We start from the raw sequence: 22,082 nt of genomic DNA on the forward strand, positions 1-22,082 counted from the left end.
TCTCATTATGCCAACATATCAACACATCTCATTTTTCAGAGCCCTTGTAAGCACACGTGCGGTGCTGCCTGTCGCCGACCACGTCCCCTGCTTCTGTTTAGTGCTCACCATATAAAATGTAGGTTCCCAGTGGTTTGAGAAGGCCGAGACCTTTTCCAGTGTTGTCCCCACAGAGGCAATCCAAAACAATGTCCACTCCTTCAGCAGAGATTCTGAATGGGGAGAAGACAAAGTAAAATATTGTAACCTGTCAGGGACCAAACTGTCAATCCCTTTACCTTCCTGTGTCATACTGTTCACTGCCAGAATCAGGAACAGAGAGAGCTCTGGGAGTAGAAATAAATAGGGCAGAAGCCCGGGGAGGTGGATGTATCCTCCTGAGTCCAACTCTCAGAATTGCACAAAGCCACAGACAGCTAAGAACCTGGCTGGTGGTGCCAGCAGAGCACATCACAGTCGGTCTAGCCACCTCACTCAACTTCTCTGAGCCTCAGCTTTCTCCTTTGTAAAGTGGAGCTAGCGGGACTTCCCTGGTGGTCCAGTAGGTAAGACTCCGCACTCCCAATGCAGGGGGCCCGGGTTCGATCCCTGGTCAGGGAACTAGATCCCACATGCCTGCCACAACTAAGAAGTCCTCATGCTGCAACTAAGAAGTCTGCATGCCGCAACTAAAGATCCCGCATGCCGCAATGAAGATCCAGCATGTGCTGCAACTAAGACCTGGAGCAACCAAAAAACAATAAAAATAAATAAATTCAATAAATATTTTTTAAAAGTTAAAAAAAATAAAATAAAGTGGAGCTAGCATGTTTCTTTGTGCTAAGAATGAAGTGAGGTGGCAGATGTGGTGCTTGGCCCATTGCCAGCCACATAATAGTTGCTCCGTAAGTCAATCAACAGCTCATATTTGTGGAAATTGGGGTGTGTGCCAGGCTCTGTCCGAGGTGCTGAAGAGTGATAAAACCATCAAGCTCCCTGTCTTCATGGGGCTTCTGGTCTACCAGGGATTGGCTTTCTTCCCTCTCCACCTCCCTCCTCAGTGAAGCAATAAAGGCACGTTAATTTAACTTGCAAACTTCTATTTGTCCAATCTCCAGGTTCAACCTATAAACATACTCCTAGAGGAAAAGGGTTAAATAGAGAGGATTTTCCTGCAGTGACGGAGGGCTCCAGAGGGAATCCACATTTGTACTCTATTAAGAAGAAGATCCCTTCTTCCATTCATTTATTTATACATTTATTAATTCACTCACTCATGTACTTAACAAACATCTACTGGGCTTCTTGGGTTAAAAGAGATTATGCAGGAGGGGTGGTAAAACCCGAAGGCTCTGGGGATTGTAGGGAATATGTTCCTACCCACAGAGTTCCCAACTCTGGCTGGGCCCTGCTCTGCTCAGACAAGAATGGCACTTCCTCAGGCTTGTGCCTTTGCAGGGTTACCTTGTCTTAGCACATCGCTCACTTTTTCTACCCCCACCCTCATACCCCAGCGAAGTTCAGGAACTGCCACTAACTGACGTCAACGGCTTTGTCCAGAGTGTCACCAACTAGGAAATTACACATGCATCTCCTGGGTTCATACACTAAGTTGACTGCTCCATGCCCCTGAGAGCTGAGTCTTTTTTTTTTTTTTTTTTTTTTAATATGGAACACCTCACGAATATGCGTGCCATTCTTGTGCATGCTTGTGCCATGCTAATCTTCTCTGTATCATTCCAATTTTAGTATATGTGCTGCTGAAGGGAGCACCTGAGTCTTGATATGAATGTGCCCTTCAAAAGCCCTCAGGTCTTAACCAAAATCCAGCCCATTACAAAGGCTCTTCCAAAGTGATCAGCTTAGCTTCCCACCCAATAGAGTGCTTATCTCATGGGTGTGTCCGGTCAAGTCCCACCTGTAAATTCATAACCAGGGAGTTAAGCCAGTGGATCTCAAACCTACATGTGTGTCAGAATCTCCTGGAGGGCCCATGAAGATACAATTGCAATTTGCCCTCCGTCTCCCTCTCCTCCTAGCTCTGCTGTACTTGGTCTGGGGTGGGGCCCAGGGAGCTGCATTTCTAAGAAGTTACCAGATGCTGATGCTGCTGATTCCAGCTGCACACTTGGGAAACCCCTCGTCTAAACCAGTTACTCAGAGGTCGAGGCAGCCTTTTTTTTTTTTTTTTTTTTTTTCAGTAGTAATTAATTTGTTCCTTAAATATTTAGCACTGGCACCACACTAGGCACAGGGGGTATCATGGTGAGCCCACACGGATTTGATTTCTCCCCTTTTAGAGGTTACATTAGGCAGACATCAATCAACAGTTAAACAAATAAAAATTAAATTGAGAGTGAATGGGGTCTAGTGCCACAAAGGTACTATGAAGCTGTTTAAATTGAGGGTTTGCCCAATCAGGGCTGCCAGAGAAGATGTCCCTGGGGAAGTGATGAGTGGCAGTTGGAGGAGGTAGGTAGGGAAGGAGTGGTGGGAACAGTGTTCCAGGCGGAGGGAACAGTATGTGCAAAAGCCCCATTCAGGAGGAGCCTGGTAGGCAGGAAGACTGGAGTAAAGAAGATGCGAGGGAGCTTGCTGCATGGTGAGGCTGGAGAGGCAGGCGGGAGGTCTGAGTACAGACTCTGTGGGGGGGCTCTGGGCTGGGCTGCAGACCCGCTGATCAGGTCCCCACCTTGCATCATGGGCCGGGTAGCTCTGCACCTGTTTTTCTCGCTTTGACCAGACCCATTTTTGCCAAGTTTGCTCCCTCGTGTGGAACTGAGCCCTCCTGGGCCATCAAGTCCTCCCTGTGAACTTCAGTTCCCTAAGATCTCTCCCCCTGCCTGAAGGATGCCGCCCATGCTTAAGAGCAGCCTCCCAAATGTGAGGCTGTGCACACCTTCCAGGGAACCCCCGATGGACCCGCCCGTTCTCTGCTCCTCACTTCTTGCCTGATGCTCCTCATACCCGTATTCTGCTTGTGGGTCCTCATTCTCTCCTCTGCCAATCACATCTCCTTGCATTAGCTGCCCCGCCTCGGCCTCTTGCTCTCTCCTGTGGACTATGGTTCTGCAGAAATGCAGGGCAGGCCCACAGCAATGGGTGACCATAAGCTCTGCCCACTTCCCCGTCCTCACCTCCCACTAACCACGCCAGACATTCTGACCTTCTAGCTATTCCTGAAGTCCCACATTCAGGAGCACCTACTGTGTGCCAGGCACAGCACTGAGCCTTCCTAAGTCTCATCTCATGACACCTCATGCCAACCCTGAGACTCAGGGCCTTTGTTATACCCATTTGATGGATGAGGAAACTGAGGCTCAGTGGGGTCAGGTGACTGTGGGAAATGGGCGGACCCTGGTTTGATCCATCACATCCAGAAACCAACTGAGGGCCCCAGAGATGGAGTAGGGTTTTATAGGGTGGGCTGTGGCCAGCCCAGGGGTGACCACCACTGCCACTTCTAGCTCCCAGAGAGGGCTGAGCAAAGCTGGGGGTTGCTCCACTGGGCTTTACACTGGAAGGAGACACTGCAGGTCTCCTGCATATCCAGGCCACCTGCTCCTCCCACATCTCTCTTGGCATTTCTATAGCTGAATCAGGCAAGACAGGGTTTGGCCATGCACAGGGGTCAAATAAGCCACAGATTCATTCCCCGTTGCTGTCACTGCATCCTTTAGAAGGTCAGTGGTGAACTGGGGGCCAAGAGAGGGGGAGGAGATGGATTCTGTGGAAAAGAAGCTGGGTAGAGGCAGGCGTCACTCCCAGGGCCCTGAGGAAGTCAAACCTTTAAGCAGACATTGCTCCTTTAGAGGCCAGCAATGTCCCTTCAGGTGAGAGTTGCAAAATTGAAAAGCGCTCCATCCCCTGTTCAGTCCTTATAAGCTCAATCAGTGGATCAGACGGAACTGGATAGTGGGTCTGCTTAAATTGCTCCAGGCCCCGCAAGTAAACTTGGGTCAGGTCCTCCCTTGGTCATCCTTACACTGAAAAGCACCTTAGCAGCATCTTTTAATGGAATAATCATGAATATCACAAGCAGAGCAGGTAGCCCATCAGAGGCACAGAGGCCATCCTCATTTCTTAGCTCACCCCCGCCCCCCAATTTCTGGGAGTGTCTGCCTCGCCTGCATATGTGTAACTGTAATTACATAAAAGCAGAGAGGGTAAGGGCAGAGGGTTAAAGGCAACAGTTCCTATTCTGCTTTCTCCCTCTCTCATAAATCTCTGCAGACTTAAACAGCAAACAGAAATAGCCCCAGCTCAGAGATTCTCTGGGCCTAATTCAGCAGCAAGATATTTTGGGATTGCTGATCCGAGACTTTCCTGTCTGTCCTTCCTTGGTCCCCAACTCCTTGCTCCTTTATTGAGAATACCACCTCTTTGCTTCCCATCCACTCGGATCAGTGGAGAATTTCTCTCGAGTGGTGGTAGTTTGCAATAGAGCCATTACTGGGTAAGCAGCCCTTCAACTTTGTCGAGAAATTAATTCCCCTTTACTGTAACTTTCATTTCCAGTTGGGTCCTTGGCTCTCCGCACACTTCTTCTCGTTCAGAATTCCCTTTTCTCTGAGAACTCATCTGTGCCTTAGCTTTAACCATCACCTCCAAGCTCGTGACAGAGGGATGAGGCGATGTCAGAGTGCCCAGCACTGTGCCTGGCGCACAGTAGGCTGCTTAGTAAAAGTTTACTATTGACGGTTCCCACATGGCACGTAGCAGTACCACTTCTAGGAATCCTTTCTTGATCGCTTTCTCTCTGTTCTCTCCTGGTGGCTAGACTCTTGTCAATTTCCACTAGGTCTCAGTTTTCTTTATATAAGATAAGGAATTTTCATCTTGCAGGATGCACCTACAATGATCTCACTGAAATGCTCCGCAGAGTGGGAGGAGATAGACAAAGCCTGGTGCCCCTTCACCTTGCCCGGGACTCGCTCCCTACCTCTCTCTACCGACTAAAATAGTTCCCACTCTTCAAGCACGCGTTTGGGGCTGTCCCCCTTGGCGTGCTCTCTGGTCTTTCTTCCCTCTTTATTTTTAAAGCCCTTACAGTCAGATGCACACAGTTCAAGGCTTCTAACTCTTCCACTTGGTTTCAAGCATCCTCTTCTCTCTCCTCCGGAACAGAGAAGGGGGAAGTGACATAAAGGTTATGTCTGTATTATAAATATTTTTTTCGCCTATTCCCTTTATAATGCCTGGCTCTAGGCTGCAAACATATTCAAAAGAAGCTTATTGAGTGACTGGTGGACAAAAGAATTTTCATCCCAAGAAATTTTATGTTATTATTTTTTCTAGTTGATTACACACAGCACAGTGTAACAAACAATATCCATGATGAGAAAAGGAAGAAAAATCACTCAGCATTCCACTCCTGTTGCATCTCAGTGGGTGGATTTTTTTTTCCCCTTTCATTTTATGCCCTCACACGCCAAGAATTTATACAAAGCTGTGATCACAGTGTAGCTGGAATTTGGCATTCTGCTTTTTTTCACTCAATATGCTACCACAGGTATTTTTTTCATTTTCTGACAGAGTCTTCATAATTATCATTTTTTAAGGGGCTGCATAATACTCAAGTGTGTGGGTGTAGTGTAATCTACCGAACCGTTTCCCTTCTGTTGATAGTGGGGGCTGGTTCCGAATTTTAGCTTTTACAGACAATGCTGTAATTCACCCTGTCGTCACATCCTGAGCACCTACAATGAAGCAGAAGCAGTGCTTGGGTCTGCAGCAAGCAACGTGGACCTGTGGCTTTTATTTTCTTTGGGATTATATCCTGAGGGTAGGATTCGTGGGACAGAGAGTACAAACATATTTGCAGCTTCCCAGTCATTTTTAGGCTAATCCCAGAATCTACTTAAGAATGTAAGGAAGGAACTGTTGGAGGTCACTTTTATAGGAAGGTGGTGGGCAGGTGGGTCTCAGATGCTGTTGCCTTCTACTCTTCTGACATCAGAAGAAGTCACTGATTCTGGGGCTAAAGGCAGCAGGTCAAGGACACTGAGGGGATGAGGGGATGGTGTAGCTACCTGGGACATGGGGACTGCAGAGGCTCCCTGGTTATGGACTGTCACTTCTTCAGAAGAGCTGCCACCTCCTGATCCTCTTCTCCCGCTACCTCACACATCCTCTGACCACATCCTCCAGCTGCACTAGTCTCCTTTCAGATTCTTGAATTGACCAAGTCTTTCCTGACCCCGGGCCTTAGCACATGCCATTCTCCTTGGTCAGAAATGCTCTTCCTTTGGCCAAATTCTCAGCGCTCAATTCTCAGCCCAAATCTCACTCGTTGGTGGATGACATGTCTGATTTCCCCATCTGCCTATGTTTATTTCACTAGCACCTTGCATTTCTCCACCAAAGCACGTATCGAAAGTATAAATCAATGAATTTTAAAAATATCTCTTGTCCCTTCTTCCCCAACGAGACTCCAGGCTCCATGAAGACAGTGATTCTCAAGGTGGTTTCTGCTGGATCTCCTGCCCTAGCAGAGTACCTGCTAGGTACTCGGTATTTATTAAGCAGGTCAGTGCAGGAACAGAGGAAAGGATGCTTGAAGAAATATCTCTTCAGAGGGTGAAAGGAGAGATGGCTGAAGGGAAAGTGGTAGTTCATTTTCCAGACCACAGCTTGAAAGATGCAAGTTAAAGGAAGGAAGTTTATAAAAGTAGGCAAAGATATATTCTGGAAGTCTTTACAAACTACTATACATAAAATGGATAAGCAACAAGGATTTACTGTATAGCACAGGGAACTCTATTCAATATCTTGTAATAACCTATAATGGAAAATAATCTGAAATATATATATATATATATATATATATATATATATATATATATATATATATATATGTATGTATAACTGAATCACTTTGCTATATACCTGAAACTAACACACTATTGTAAATCAACTATACTTAACTTAAAAAAAAAAATGCCTGCAATCTCTGGACATCTGAGAAACGGGTGGTAAATTTCCAATATCTAGCTTTAAAGCTTTCTTTTCACATCACATGGGAAATACTGGGGCAACCTTAAATGACACGCAAATCTTGACACTCAAAATTTTTTTAAAAATTTGAGAATTCAGACTGTCAGAAGACTCTCCTTTCCAAAAAACTTCCCAAGTTTCACCTAATCTGGTCTAAATCTATCACCTCAAACAACCAGATCTCCCATCCTCCAACCCTTCAGTTTTTCATCTTAATCAGTGATTTGGAGGAAATTGTTTCTTTGTTATGATGCTCTGCTAACCGGACAACTTAATTCCTTTGTACCTTCTGATTTTGTGCTGGAGAATGAAAATACAGAACCAGTGGCTCTGGGACATTGCTGAATCCCCCCAGGAGCTGTGAGTGGAGCGGAGCCTGGGAATCAGCAGGGGGTGAGACACACAAATCGTCTGAAAGCATGGCGGCAGCTGGGTGTTCCATCTGATTTCCTGTGTTGACATGCACGGGGCTGTCAGGATCATACGTGGAATATGGATCATGTTATAAAGCAATGTGTCCCCCGGGGAGACCACAACAGCCAGCAGACGGATGTCCCCTCCCATTCGTTCTCTGTGAAGCACCAGTGACTCTTCCAAACCCGAATCTGATCATGTCACCACCTTGGTCCTTTGGTGGCTCTCAGTCACACCCAGGTTGGAGTCCACATTCCCTGGGGCTGTTACATGAATGAATGAGGAGTAAACTTCTCTGTGTTAAGGTAGTGTTATAGCAGCTCTCACAATTTAGCTTTGCAACTTACTTAACTGCTCTGTTCCTCGGGTTTATCGTCTCCAAAATGGGGGTAATAATAAGGTTGTTGAGAGGATTAGGGGAGTGAATACGTGTGAAATAGCACAGAACTAGTAATATATATGTCTACAATTATGATTATTATTAGCCCTCCTCTAAATGAATGCTCCTGTTCTTTAAGAGAGAAGTGCAAGGACCATCCTGGTGCTCTCTATAGCAAACATCTTACCTTTTCACTTCCTGCACGTAGTCTGCATTTCTGTCAAAGAGATGAGTCACGGAGTCTTTGATGGCTTCATGCTTGAAAGTAGAAGCTGTTCCAAAGACAGTCACATTGGGGACAGTGGAGCACAGCTGAGCCACAGCTTGGCCCTGGGAGTGAAATACAACAGACAAGTCACACAAGAGAGCTACCATCCAACAGCTAGTCTTACTGGGTGAAGAGCAGGATTTCTCAGCCTTGCCGCTGTTGACCTTTTTTGGCTGGATTAGCCTTTGTTGCAGGGGGTTGAACTGTGCGTTGTGAGATCTTTAGCAGGATCCCTGTGCTCTACCTACTAGGTACCAGCAGCAAACCCCCAGTTGTGACAGCCAACAATGTCTCCAGACATTTCAAAATGTCCCCTGGGGACGAAATTTCCCCTGGTTGAGAACCACTGGTGCAGAGGAAGGTAAGCCAGCAAAACCCCAGTACCAAGACATAACAACTGTTATTTAACCACATTGACCCTCAGGCTCTCCATTTATAAATTAGCGCTAATACTACCTACTCCCTAGGATCTTGGAGGATGTCTTAGTTTGGATTTCCCAGAAGCAGATTCTGAGGCAAGGATTTGAGAGTAAGTCCTTTATCTGGAATAGGATCGCAGGAAATACCAGGGTAGAAGGCAGCCAATAAAGGGTATGTTTATCAAGTCAGTATCCACCACGCTAACTGGAACTCAGTCCCTCTGAGGAACTCCATGAGCAAGTGTAGAATACGCCTCGGAGATATCCAAACCAAGTAGTGAGGAAGCTGGAGTATTTATCCACCAAATTTCTGTCGGATACCGGTTGAGGGTTGCTTCTGCAGCAGTGACTCTTAGGCACGTCTGACTTGTCCTCAGAGGCCAAACGTGCTTCCACAGCCAGCCAGGAGCCCTAAGTAAGCAACCTTCAGCACGTTGAGTGCAGAAAAGGTATGGTGTGGCTGACAGCATCTGCTACAGGGGGTGTTAAATGAGGCAACAAGTAACACAGGTCCAGCACCTGGCACAAAACACGACACTTAATAGGTAATCAATCTTAATCATCTGTACCCCTTATTGCCTTATTACACCCAGGGCTGAGATGTCCAGGCGTATAAAGAAAATGCCAGTGCATGAGGTTTAAATCTCGAATGGTCCAAGAGAAATCACAGATGTAGTTAGGAATGGTTAATCTTCCCATATCCTTTTTCAATATTGTTGGAAGTTTAAGTCATTGGACAAAATACTGTGATCATGTGAATTCAGAAACCTTCCAGTAAAACCCAATTTGCTGCTAATTAAGATGCATCCTAAAACCAAGTACTGTCTCTTTCCAGTGTTCCATCTACCATCTTAAGAAGGCAGAAATTATTAAGGAGGGAAATTATTCTACCAAAGGCATCTGTGATATGAATTACAGCCTCTCACTTTATTTACATGTCTTCATGTTGGTGGACTCAATCAGGTTAGAAGGTCAGTTTGTGGAAACGTGATTTTTTCCCCAACATTTGCTATTAGAGGCAACATTGAGAGAATCAGAGAATGTCAGAGTTGGAAGATCATCCAATTACCCCCTCCTTATTGTTTTATAGACCAGGGAGAGGGGACTCTGAAAGGTTAAGGTAACCCAATTCTTCAGAGGCAGACCTGAGATTCAAAGCAAGGTCTCCTGACTTCCAGCTACTGCCATTTTCTATTATGCCATGCATGCTGTCTACTTATTTTGGCATTTAAAGCTGAGCAGACTTTTAAGTTGCTACCTAAAATAGACACATTACTGACACGCTCACTTGGAGGTCAATGTTTCAGAACACGGGCGTGAACCTGAGACTCCAGACAGGCTACAGTTCTCTATTCTAAGAAGAGCTTTGGTATTTGGTTAAATTTTTCATCCCCTGATTTTAAAGAACAAAAAAGGGACTCTCCTTCCTAGTGAGTGTAAGTATCAGCAACCACCATGACAATCCTCAAAAATTCGACAGGGCTTGAGCTAACCTTGTTAGTTCTGGCATGGGAGCTTAGAACTGGTTCTCGTAGCCATGTGGCCCCTCCTCTGTCCTTAAGGCAAGCCTGACATTTATCCACTCAACTCCTTTTCAAATTCCTACTATGTGCTACCTCATCACGCTGTGCTATAGATGCTGGAGCAGCAGAGATGCCTGATACGCCTTAATCTCTATCTCCAGTCCCACCGAGTCCCAGACTTGTGTACTGAAGTACCATTTTGGCATCTGTCTTCACCTGGCTCTCCAGAAACCACACATCGAATTCAACTCATCCAAAACATAACTCATGACTATCTCCAAATGAGTTACTCCTCATATTAGCTTGCTAGGGCTGCCAGAACAAAGTAACGCAAACTGGGCAGCTTAAAAAACAGAACTTTATTGTTTCACAGTTCTGGAGGCTAGAGGTCTGAAATCAAGGTATCAGCAGGGTTGGCTCCTTCTCATGGCTGTGAGGGAGGGACCTATCTGATCCAGGCATCCCTCCCTGGCTTGTAAGTGGTGGTCTTCTCCCTGGGTCTCTTCGCATTGGTCTTTCCTCTATGCCAATCTGTGTCCACATTTCCCATTCTTGTAAGGACACCAGTTATATTGGATTAGCGCTCACCCTCATGACCTCATTTAACTTGACCTCTGTGAAGACCCTACCTCCAAATAAGGGCCTATTTTGAGGTGCTGGGGTTTAGGATTTCAACTTATGAATTGGATGAGGGTGGGGGGACACAATTCAACCCATAACACTCCTCTCACTGCATTTGCTGCCTCAGTGGATGGAACTGCACCACTCACTCATCGCTAAAGCCAGGAATCTGGGGGTCATCCTGGACCCCTCTTCCTCCCTCGCCCCACATCCAGTTAGCACCTTTGTTGTTTCCCCTCAACATCTCTTGGGACTGTCACTTCCTCCCCTGGATTATGACAACACCTTTCTAACCGGCCTGGCTGTTTCCACGTGCACTTCAGAGTGATTTTTCTCAAACACAACACTGAGCATTTCATTATATGTTTCAAAGCTTCCCAATGCCTGTCATGGCCTTCAGAATGAAATGCACACCCTTTCCTTGACCGCACAAGGCCAGCCCTCTGGGATCTGACCCAGTCTGCCGCACTAACGTGATTGCCCTCCACTTTTCCAATATCCACTCCCTAACTACACACAGACGTCAGCCATCACTGACATTGGCCATGACCCTCATCCCATAGCATTCTCAGAATGAGCCTTCAACCTTATTTTACTGAGGAAGGAGCTGAGGTTTACGGAGGTTAGGGACCTGGGCCAAGGTCATTAGGGTACGATGTGGTAGACCTTGATGTGCTGTCCTCACCAGCTGAGTGACCTTGAGTAAAGTATCAGCTCCTCTGATCACTTGTCTTAATATGCATTATATACAATACTATATAAACACGAAGATTGTTGTGGGATTATGTGACATTATGCATCCACGGGCTTGGAATAGTGAATGTTTAATAAGTACTTGCTATCATTACTACTGGGACTCCTATTACGATTTATCTGCACATTATTATGGTTACATCAGCAGTGGAAGCATATCCACTACCTACTCTCCAGAACATCTCATGCTATTTTGCATCAGTGCTGGTTTTCCCACACACCTTCCCCTTCCTGTCATGGCCTGGCCTTGCAGTGTCTTCTGCAGATCACAGCCACTCCCCCTGAGGCATATCGTCTTCTAGAAACCTTTCCCAGCATCCCAGGCAGAGTCTCTTGCCTCTTCTTGTGCCGCCATTGACCTTCCTCCAGGACAGTGGCCACCACGGCCTGCTGGGGCTGCTCCCTGACCCATCTGTGAGCTCCATGGGGTCAGGGACGGTGCCGCATGTGGCTCCAGACCCCAGCGCCCAGGGCAGAGCCTGGCACAGAGCAGGTGTTTGGTAAAACTTGTTGAATAGATGCATGAGAAATGAGAGGGGTTTGATGTAATGGGGAAGCCCCTCGTCATTTTGCAGATTTCTACGTTCTTTAGCTTTGCAGAGTGGGAATAAAGCATAGGTTTAATGAGCATATCTAGTCTCTGGCCCAAGCAGAATTTTACCATTTCCGTTTTAAAGAGAAAGATACATGTGGTAGTAAAATGAAATGATATAAGTAACTGGGTTACTTACATATTTAAATTATTGTGTAATATATATGAACATTATATGTGATATATAATACATAAATGTATTATATATTATAATTATAGTTGGCCCTCCGTATCCATGGATTCTGCATCCGTGGAGTCAACCAACCATGGTTCGAAAATATTCAGGAAAAAAAAATATTCCAGAAAGTTCCCCAAAGCAAAACTTTAATTTGCCACATGCTGGCAACTATTTATGTAGAATTTACATTGTATTAGGTATTATAAGTAATCTTGAGATGATTTAAAGTATACGGGAGGATGTGCATAGGTTGTATGTAAATACTACACCAAGGACTTGAGCATCCTTGGATTTTGGTATCTGTGGGGGGAAGGGGGTGGTCTTGGGTACCACCACCCTGTGGGTACCAAGGGACAACTGTATATATAATTAGAACAATTACGTATATATAATTAGAGTAACCTATGATATGCATTCTATGTATGTATGTACAATTAGTATTATATATGCATATCTAATAAGTAATACCTAGCATATAATATTCCATTCGTACTATATAATTAGGATAATAATAAATTAATATGATTATTGTATGTGCATATGTAATATACATGCACATATAATTAGCATAATATACAAGTAGTATATGTAATATTATATCATAACTTGTATTATTATATAAATAATGATGGGTAGTATACCCAAGTTCAGCGCGTATCTAGTTACAGCATCCCTACCCCCTCTTTTAGCTCTTAAATAATTCACTCAGGCAACGAGAGGCCCTTGCAAGATCCTCAATGATTTTCTAAAGTAAATAATGCTCAGCATTCTGTATTTAAGCAGAAAAGTGCTGTCCCTCACATTTATAGAAAATCTGTACCCTCCGTTCTCCAAGTCCCACGGTGAATGCAAGATCAGCATCTAATGTATCCTCATTTCTCCCACGTGCCTAGCAAATAGCATGGACTCAGTAAATACTTGTGGAAGACGGAGTGAATTTTCAATAAAAAGGATTCTGCAATTTACCTGCAGACCCAGAGCATAAAATGAACAAGACAATCCAGTCTCCCAGCAACAGCACTAAATGGAGATTTGCACGTACTTGCTTTTAATTGATTTCCCTTCCCTCTGTAGACTGTAAGAGCTCGGCAGCAAGCCTCTCCCCCCCTTCCCTGCGGCTAACAGTGCAGCAGTAACAGCGTCTGTGGTTCCTGCCTCTCACCGTGTGCCAGGTACTGGGCGAAAGTGCTTCCTTACACCCTTTAACCACTTTTAGAATACATTTTTTTGGTTTCCCTTTTATACCTGCAAATGGGGATTCAGAGCGGGAAGGGAACCTGTCCAAGGTTATGTACCTTGTAAGTGATAAACCTGGGGTCAGACCAGCTGTTCCTGACTCCACAGCCACTCTGCTATTAGTCTTTTTGTCCATCCCACTAAGCACTCAGGTTGCTGACATGGAAATCTTAGAGAAAACCATGCGTCCTTGACATCAGTGTGGAAGGCTTCATTGATCCACTCCAGATAGCTTTGTCTCAGGTTTAGATGGGTGAACAAATTTCAACCAGCTCAGTCCTAATTCCAGGGCTGTTGGGGTCCCCTCAAGCAGAGCACAGACAGTAGGAAATCCAGGGCCAATAGTTAGAAGGGAGTTGTTTGGGGGGGGGGGGTCCCTGAAATTTGACTCTTATCAACAGACTGGCAGTTCAAAGCAAGATCCTATTCCAGAAAAGCTGGGCACAGTAGACAAACAACTAGAGGAGCAGATACATTTATATAAAAGACTTAGTACACTGTCTGGTACATACTCAGTACTCATTAACTGGCAGGTTTTAACACAACTGCTCTGGAATTAGGACTGAGACTGGTCGAAATTCTGGTTACCCACTAAGTGGGAATTTAGGATAGATGCTCCTACCAGGGCACTGAGATTCAGGATTCAGCATCAGAGACTCAAGTAAACAGGAGACAAAGGATGGCTTAAAAGGGCGTCTATGGGACTTCCCCGGTGGTCCAGCGGTTGGGACTCCGTGTTCCCAATGCAGGGGCCTGGGTTCCATCCCTGGTCAGGGAACTAGATCCTGCATGCATGCCACAACTAAGATCCCACGTGCTGCATCTAAGACCCGGAGCAGCCAAATAAATAAATAAATATTAAAAAAAAGAAAAAAAAAGGACCTCTATGATACAGATATTCTCTACCTCCTCAGCCTTGTTTCTCATCATATACCAGAACTCTAGCTTTGGAAGGACTGAGCATATGGAAAAATGCTTAGTCCTTCCTAAATGCCACCCCCTCTCACCACAGGACATTTGCACACATGCAGGTCTCACTGCCTGCAGCCCTCTCCCTTGTCTTTTCTCTTGGTTGATTCCTAGTCATCCGTGTCATCTCAGCCTCTCTGTCGCTTCATTGTCATTCATTCCATCACTACAGGGCTATTTCATGACTGCCGCAAATAGAGTAGACACTGAGAGGTCCTGGAAAGATAAAGGTGAACAAGTTATAGACAGTCCCTGTCATTTTGGAGCTTGCATTCCCCTAGAGACAACAGATATTTAGAAAGTAAATGTACTCTTAAAAGTACAGTCATACACCTAAACCAACAGGGCGAGAACGCCAATTCCAACCACTGAACCACTGGGATAAGACCCCACTGGTGCGCTGCAGTCTTGCAAATATGCAGAAAATAAGGGGCATGCACTCAAGTGCATGTGGACGATGCGTTAGGGAGAGAGACTAGATGAAACGGGAACTTGAACTTGATGATCCCCGTGGTGGCTCCCGTTCCATGTTTTCTAGGTCACATGGGCTAGTTCTTAGCTGGTCTAAAGAAAATCGTTTTGAAAAGCCTCCCAAAGAGAATGAGAGTTTACACATTATCCTACATTTAGTGAAAAATGGAATTTTCGATTGCGAACTTGACCATTTCCGAAATCACTTATAAAACAGGATTAGGTTTACCTCTCCCAAGAGCTGTTTTCACATTAAACAGCTCCTGGAAACCACAAACCATTCTAGCAGTCAAAGAATGTAAGAGAATGAGCTTGGGGCTATCTAGAGAAGATGCCTGGAGGAAATGGTGAGGTCAGGTTGTTTTCCTCCAAAGAACTGTCAGTTTACTTTTTCATCTTCATCAAGGCAGAGAGGCCCTTGGACTAGGAGAGAGAAATGAATGTTATCACAAAATCTAGTACATTGGATACCTGAGCCCTCCGTATGCTTTTCGTATGACAATACAAACTCCCACGCTGGGATTCAGACACAGGTTTAGAAATTTTTCCTTTTCCCCAGATCAGTGCTGTCATTTGCCTGCTCAACAATTCAGTTGACTCAGTTGTTGTAAGAGGGGGAAGTTCACATCCCACTGTGTGGGCCGATCCATGTGACCCGCCATCAAAGGCAGCAAAGAACATTCTGTGTTTTCCCCTAGCACACTCTCAGAATCAGTCAGCTCCTCTTTTTCTTTATCTCGTTTGTCGCTGCACAACTCTTGAACCACGCATGACACTCTGTGTCACATGCATGTGCTGAGACTCTCCACAGTGAGAAGCTTCGGGGGACGGTGACTGAGGGAGGAGAGAGAGAAGGAGGAAAAAAGTGAAGATTGATTGAGACTGGCATTTTTCAATTGCTCAAGGTGTAAATGTGGAATTTTTTTTTTTTTTTTTTTTAATCCAAAAAAGCCGTAGACACATTTTTGGGGAAGCCTTGGCAGGTAATATCTTTCACTGATTGATTTTATCTATCATACAGCTCAGTGCTTCTCCGTATGAGCTGCCAGCACCAGCAGCGTCACCTCCTCTGGAGGCTTGTTAGACGTGCAGGTTCTCAGGCCCCAGCCCAGACCTGAAGAATCAGAACCTCTGGGGGTGGAGCCTGGTACTCGGAGTTCAAGCCTTCCAGCAGATCCTGATGCAGCTCAAGCTGAGAAACCACTGTTGTAGTGCATCCTTCATGGCGCCGCTCCACTCCCCGTGATGCAGAGGCTGAGGCCCCTGGGATGCTCAGAACATCTTAATATCACATGTTTTATTTCAAACCAGGGTGGGGTCTGGTTATTAGTATATACTTTATAAGCTCCCTGGGTAATTCTAATGTGCAGCCTCTTGCTGAGAGCCAGCGCTCTAAAAGTTTCCTTCTTCTCATTTGGTCAGTTATGGCCTTGACCATAATCCACTTCCTCCTTTCTGAGTCGAGGTTGGCATCAGAGCCTGTGGGTTTAGTATGTGGGATCCCGTAGGTGAGGGTATGACTAACAGTCTTCTGTGAGTCAGAGATGCAGGAAGAGAAAATAATCCCCCACCCTATTAGCAGGGTCCGAAGCTCTGGATGCCTGGAGACGTTCAGCCTCCCTGCTCCCAGGGCCTCGGCCAGGCTGCTGAGCACCCAGGTTTCCCAGCCGCTCACAGCTCTGCCCATCAGTTGTCTGCAAGGTGAATATTTAAACCTCTCCTCTGCTCAGGCTGCACCAAGCTCACTGCAGAGGCTCTCAGGTGAGAAGCAGTAGGGCTAGGTGGTGAAGAGTATAGATTTATTTATCCAGTGTCATCTGCACAGAACTTCCTGTGTGCTGGGCAGGGTCCTCCATGCTCTGCAAACACCAGCTCATTCGATCTGCATCCCGACCTCCATGAAGAGGGTACTATGTCATCCTTGTTTTCCAGAAGAATGAACTGAGGCCCAGAGAAGTTATGTAACTGCCCAAAGTCATACAGCAACAACAGAAACTAGATTTGAAACAACATCCCCTGGCTCTAGGGTCCACAATCTTAACCACTGCCCCAAGCTACAGAACAGTAGAGGGTCTGGAGACTAAGAGGAGAGAAGGAAGGGGAACCATCTCTTACTGGCCAGTTGCTCTTTGTCAAGCACTGTGCCAGACACCTTGCATATATCTCATTTTATCCTGCCAACATCATACTCCCATCATGAAGACAGGCTCAGACATGAAGGCTCAGAAAGATCAAGGTTATCCTGCTGGTCATTGGAAACCGAGGCTCAGAAAAGCTAAGTACTAGCAGCGGGAACTGATGGGATTTAAACCCGAGTCTCCTTGTCACTAAGCCCAAGTTCTCTGTTCTGACATCAAAACAATTAAATAGAAATGAGACCCATCCGAGGTTGTAGAGCAAGCTACAGCTCTCAGATCCCAGACCACTTATGTCCTGGAGCTGCCACGTAAGCTGGCTGAGTGGCAGATTCTTCTTCTCTAAGTCAGGGATGATAACGTCTGCTCCACAAGGTCAAAGGGGTCAAATGTGGGTCAAAGGAGGTAACACATGTGATGTTTCACCAGAGAAGACTCAGAGCAGGTGCTCAATAAGCAGGCTTCCAAAGCCACCTCTTCCAGGAAGCTTCCCTGGATATCCCCAGAGGAGTTAATATCTCCTGCTTTGCCCTAAAACCCACACATATCATTTGTCAACCATCTTTCACGCCGTTCTATGGTTCCTCTTCCCTCCTCTCTCCTCTTCCCTCCTCTTCCTCCTTCTCCATCTCTCTCTCCTCCTTTTTAAAAATCTCTTTCTTTTGTGTCTCCCACTAGCCTGTCAACTCCTTAAGGGGAGAACCACATCTTATTTGCCTTTATCCACAGCAGTGGGTCCCCCTACGTAGGTCTCAGTAGCTGTGTGTTGAATGGATGAAGTAGCAGAAATGACAGAAGTTTGATGAGCAAAGAGCAAGGTAGTCAAAGAGGACTCACAGTGTCCGAGGGCGACGGAGGGCCGGGACTGGGCACGTGTGCCCTTTCTAGAAGGGGAGGCTTGGAAGGAGGGTCCAGCAGCTTCTTTGCTTTATCCCTTGCTTGGATGTGGACAAGGTCTGCCCCACATTCCTTGGGCAGTTACAACTTTACATCAGTGATGGGGAGGGGGCGGGAAATGTATGTGCTCACCAAGAGTAAATATTTTCTTGTTTTTCCCTTCCACTATAGACACGGAGCGGGGAGAAGGGTAAGATGTGGGTAATAACCAAGGGAAGAATATAGAAAGAATGTTGGGATGAATCAGGTTTGGGCATAGAAATATATTTCTCAGAGAGCCCCCAGAGACTAATTACAGTTAGATGGTGGTACTGGGTCCTCCTAAGGCAGTTTGCAGGCGCTCCCAAGCTGGGCTGGGGTGGGTGTCTGCCCTGCTTTTGCCCCTCCCACCCGTGCAACCTACTGGCAGAGTCCTGCTTCCAAGAATCTGGTCACCTGGGGGGACAGAGGGACATGTTCATGAAGGGATTTGGCCAGAACGAGTCCCACGGCCCAACATGAGCCCAGCTCCCCACTTGGTGCCTAAAACACTTGGTCTCAGCACAGCTGGGTTTCCTAAGGACAGGTCATCACCGAGCACGACAGGCAGCTTTGGGACAGAGGGTAGGAGGGAGGTGACTTTCGCATTCCCGAAGTTTCTCCTAGGACATGGTCCCGTGAGCACTGGGGCCTCCTGGGGTGCCGGACCGGTGACAACTCCGCCTTCCGCTCTGGCCCAGAGGGTAGACAGTCTGGTTTCACTGCATGGAATGTGTGAGGGTCAGACAACATGGCGCATTTTTGTTGGAGAGGCAGCTCCAAGACAGGGGCGGGAGAGAAGCTCAGGTGGGGTCTTAGGAAATAGCCTGTAGGGGACCCCTCTTTCAGAAGGCCAGAGCAGCCTGGCCCCAACAGAGCCTTGGACAGACAGGAGTAGAAAAACTGAGTCCTGACCCTCCTTCCTCCATTTCAGCCCTCATACCTTGAGTTGCTCATATGAACAGGAAGGGCCTGTTCATATGAACAGAACGCAGCATCTCTGGGGGTCCCACACAAGACAGCTCAACATACAGGGAGAGGAGAATATGGACTTTCTATAAAGATCGAGGTGTGGCTGATACAGAAAAAGGCTGTACGTACTCAGTGAATACATCTTGATGCGTTTTAAGCTAAGTATACACCCATGAATGCATCGCCATAAACTCAACCATCACCTCTAAAGTTTCTTCCTTCCCTCTTTTTTTTTTTTTTTTATTTTTTGGTGATGAAATTTGACATAAATCTTCCCTATTCATAAGTTTGTAAGTATTGTTAGCTCTGGGCACTATGCTGTACAGTGGATCTGGAGGACTTAATCATCCTGTATAACTAAACTCTGCCCCTTTGACTAGCACCTCCCCCATTCTCCACCCTGCCCGCAGCCCCTTGTAACCACCATCCTACTCTCTGCTTCTATTGAGTTTGACTATTTTAGATTCCTGATAGAAGTGGGATCAGGCAGTGTTTGTTCTTCTGTGTCTGGCTTATTTTACTTAGTGTACTGTCCTCCAAGTTCATCCATGTTGTAGCAAAGGGCAGGATTTCCTTCTCTTTTTTTAAGGCAGAATATTTCATCACCTATATACCACATTCTGTTCAGCCATTCGCTTGTCAGTGGACATTTAGGTTGTTTCGATGTCTTGGCTATTGTGAGTAATGCTGCAGTGAACATAGGGGTGCAGATATCTCCTCAAGATCTTGATTTCAATTCATTTGTGTATACCCAGAAGTGCGATTGCTAGATCATATGGTAGTGAAATTTTTAACTTTTTGAGGAAACCCCATACGTTTTCCACAGCGGCTACACCAATTTACATTCCCACCAACAGTGTACAAGGATTCCCTTTTCTCCACCTTCTTTATTTTTTTAATATTTATTTATTTATTTATTTACTTTTTGGCTGCGTTGGGTCTTCGTTGCTACGCATGGGCTTTCTCTAGTTGCGGCGAGCGGGGGCTACTCTTCATTGTGGTGCACGGGCTTCTCATTGTGGTGGCTACTCTTGTTGTGGAGCATGGGCTCTAGGCGTGCCGGCTTCAGTAGTTGTGGCACACGGGCTCAGTAGTTGTGGCTTGCAGGCTCTAGAGCACAGGCTCAGTAGCTGTGGCGCACGGGCTTAGCTGCTCCGTGGCATGTGGGATCTTCCCAGACCAGGGATCAAACCTGTGTCGCTTGCACTGGCAGGCGGATTCTTAGCCACTGTGCCACCAGGGAAGCCCCTCTCCACCTTCTTGCCAACACTCGTTATCTTTTGTCTTTTTGATAATAACCATCCAACAGGTGTGAGGTCCTATCTCATTGTGGTTTTGATTTGAATTTCCCTGATGGTCAGTGATGTTGAGCATCTTTTGAGTCGGGCAAACCTGAATTGGAAACCTCGCTACCCCACGGATGGGCTGTGTGACTTTGGAAAGATATTTCACCTCTCTGCATCTCAGTGGTCTCATTTATAAAATGGAGAAAGGGCTAAGGACGCCAAAGTGTTGAAGTTCACATGCTGACAGACTAGAGTACTCAGTCCAGTGCCAGGCAGAGAGCAGAAGCCCAGTAAATTTTAGGGCCCTTCTGCAATTCTTACCCTCAAGAACGCGCATGCTGTGTTATGAACTTCCGCCTCCTGGTTCCAGGTCAAGCAGCTTTAATTAACCCAGGTGCTCTGGGACTTAAGGATTGTCAACTGCGGGGCAGGGAGCCGAGGTGGAAGGGTTCAATTCAGGGTCACCACTCCCCTCTCCCCTACCTCCCCGCAGGCACAGCTGTGAGCCTTGGCAACCAGAGTGTGGGCATGTGTATTGTAAATATTTTAAGTTTTCTCTCTATTATATGATGTTTTGACATCTTAAGAGCCTTTCTGGCTGGGGAGAGACAGCCCCTCCCTGGGCTCACCAATTCAGTAACAAAGGGCTCCCCCCCCCCCCGCCCCCCGGCAGCGACTGGCAATCTTTGACGCACAAACTAACTAATCCAGAGCCCTCCCTCCTGCATCTGGTTCGTTCACTCCTGGAGGCAACACCCCTCTGCCTTGTCCCTCCCAGGGCCGGGTACCAGGCTTGTAGAGACGGTCCCTGTAGCCCAACCGCCACTGAAATTATTGAGAATAGCCAGTCCTCAGCTGTCCGCCCTGCCCTGCCTTGCCTTTCCCACAGAAACCCCAATAAAGGTCAGAGCCTAAGTAACCACCCCCCAACTCCTGTCTTCTGCCTCCTGAGCACCCTGGTATCTTTCCCAGGTGGCCCTACGTGGTGTGCCTCCTGCCTCTAGGGCTGGAGAGTATAACACCCTTTGTTTCCCTGAGCCTTCCTCTGTCCCCTCCTGAGGCCGCATCTGACTAACCATCTCGTAAAAGAACACAAAACAGCATCCCTCGCTTCTGCCCCAGGGGTTGAGTGCTTTTGTGCAGCGTACAGCCCGCCCAATTGCACACGGTAACTCTGCTAACCAGCCCTCGTGGGAATCATACTCAGTCTGTGTCTTTCATCGGGACTATTTTCCAACAGAGACCACGGGGGGCCACAGAACAAGCCAGAGCCCAGAGCCTCCCACACTGCCTGAGAACTGGACTCCAGGAACCGCGTGGCCGGAATCCTGGCCAGGGAGCCAGTCCAGGTTACCAGATGGCAAAGTCCCCTTCTCAGGGCTCTAAATCAGGGTGGGTCAGAGCCACTTCCAGGCTGGCTGCCTTCCATGCGGTGAATCTGGATACATTTCCTGGATGATTACTTTTGCACAGTGGGATGCCGGATTCACGTTTCCAGCCAAATTACAATTTGTACTCACATTTTGGAGCTGTGGTTTTGATAAATGCATCTATTTCAACCAAAAACTTGTTAGGTAGGCTGAGCGTATAATTTATCGTCTAAATTGGGACATTCTTTGAGAGCGGGGGGTGGGATGCTATTATTAACTTTGCGCACTCAACACGCATAAAGTAGAAGCGCCCTCAGCAGATTGAGCGCCCACACCTATTATTGTGTGGCCACCCTAATATCAAGTCAAGGAGAGGAACAAATAAGGTGGCTGGGAGAGGAGGGCAAAGGTATAGGCATCCGTGAGACTTGGATGTTGACCCTTGATCTACCACTCACCACCTGGGGGGCCGTAGCCCAATTATCCTCAACTGACGGCCTGATCTCTAAAGTTGGGATGACAATACCTACCTATATGTGCTAAGCAGAGAGAGAGAGAGAGAGAAAGCTGTGCACGGGGTCCGGCACAAAGCAGGGGCTTAGGCAG

The 22,082-nt window shown here is 46.6% G+C and overlaps 1 protein-coding gene and 1 non-coding gene across 2 annotated transcripts in view; both read right to left on the reverse strand.

The window, feature by feature from the left end:
- VAT1L (vesicle amine transport 1 like) overlaps window positions 1–22,082 on the reverse strand; it is a 150,381-nt gene that overhangs the window by 74,732 nt on the left and 53,567 nt on the right. Inside the window, exons 4-5 of the mRNA XM_068529008.1 lie at window positions 7,956–8,098; window positions 109–212 (exon numbers count right to left, since the gene is read on the reverse strand). Coding sequence (XP_068385109.1) covers window positions 109–212; window positions 7,956–8,098 — 247 coding nt within the window. The remainder of the gene's footprint in view (window positions 1–108; window positions 213–7,955; window positions 8,099–22,082) is intronic.
- On the reverse strand, window positions 1,642–1,752 carry LOC137754025 (U6 spliceosomal RNA). The gene has a single exon (XR_011071703.1). It is a non-coding gene; the product is annotated as a U6 spliceosomal RNA (small nuclear RNA).

Source organism: Eschrichtius robustus, chromosome 19 (assembly GCF_028021215.1).
Source record: "Eschrichtius robustus isolate mEscRob2 chromosome 19, mEscRob2.pri, whole genome shotgun sequence".
In the NCBI taxonomy this organism is placed as follows: domain Eukaryota; kingdom Metazoa; phylum Chordata; class Mammalia; order Artiodactyla; family Eschrichtiidae; genus Eschrichtius; species Eschrichtius robustus.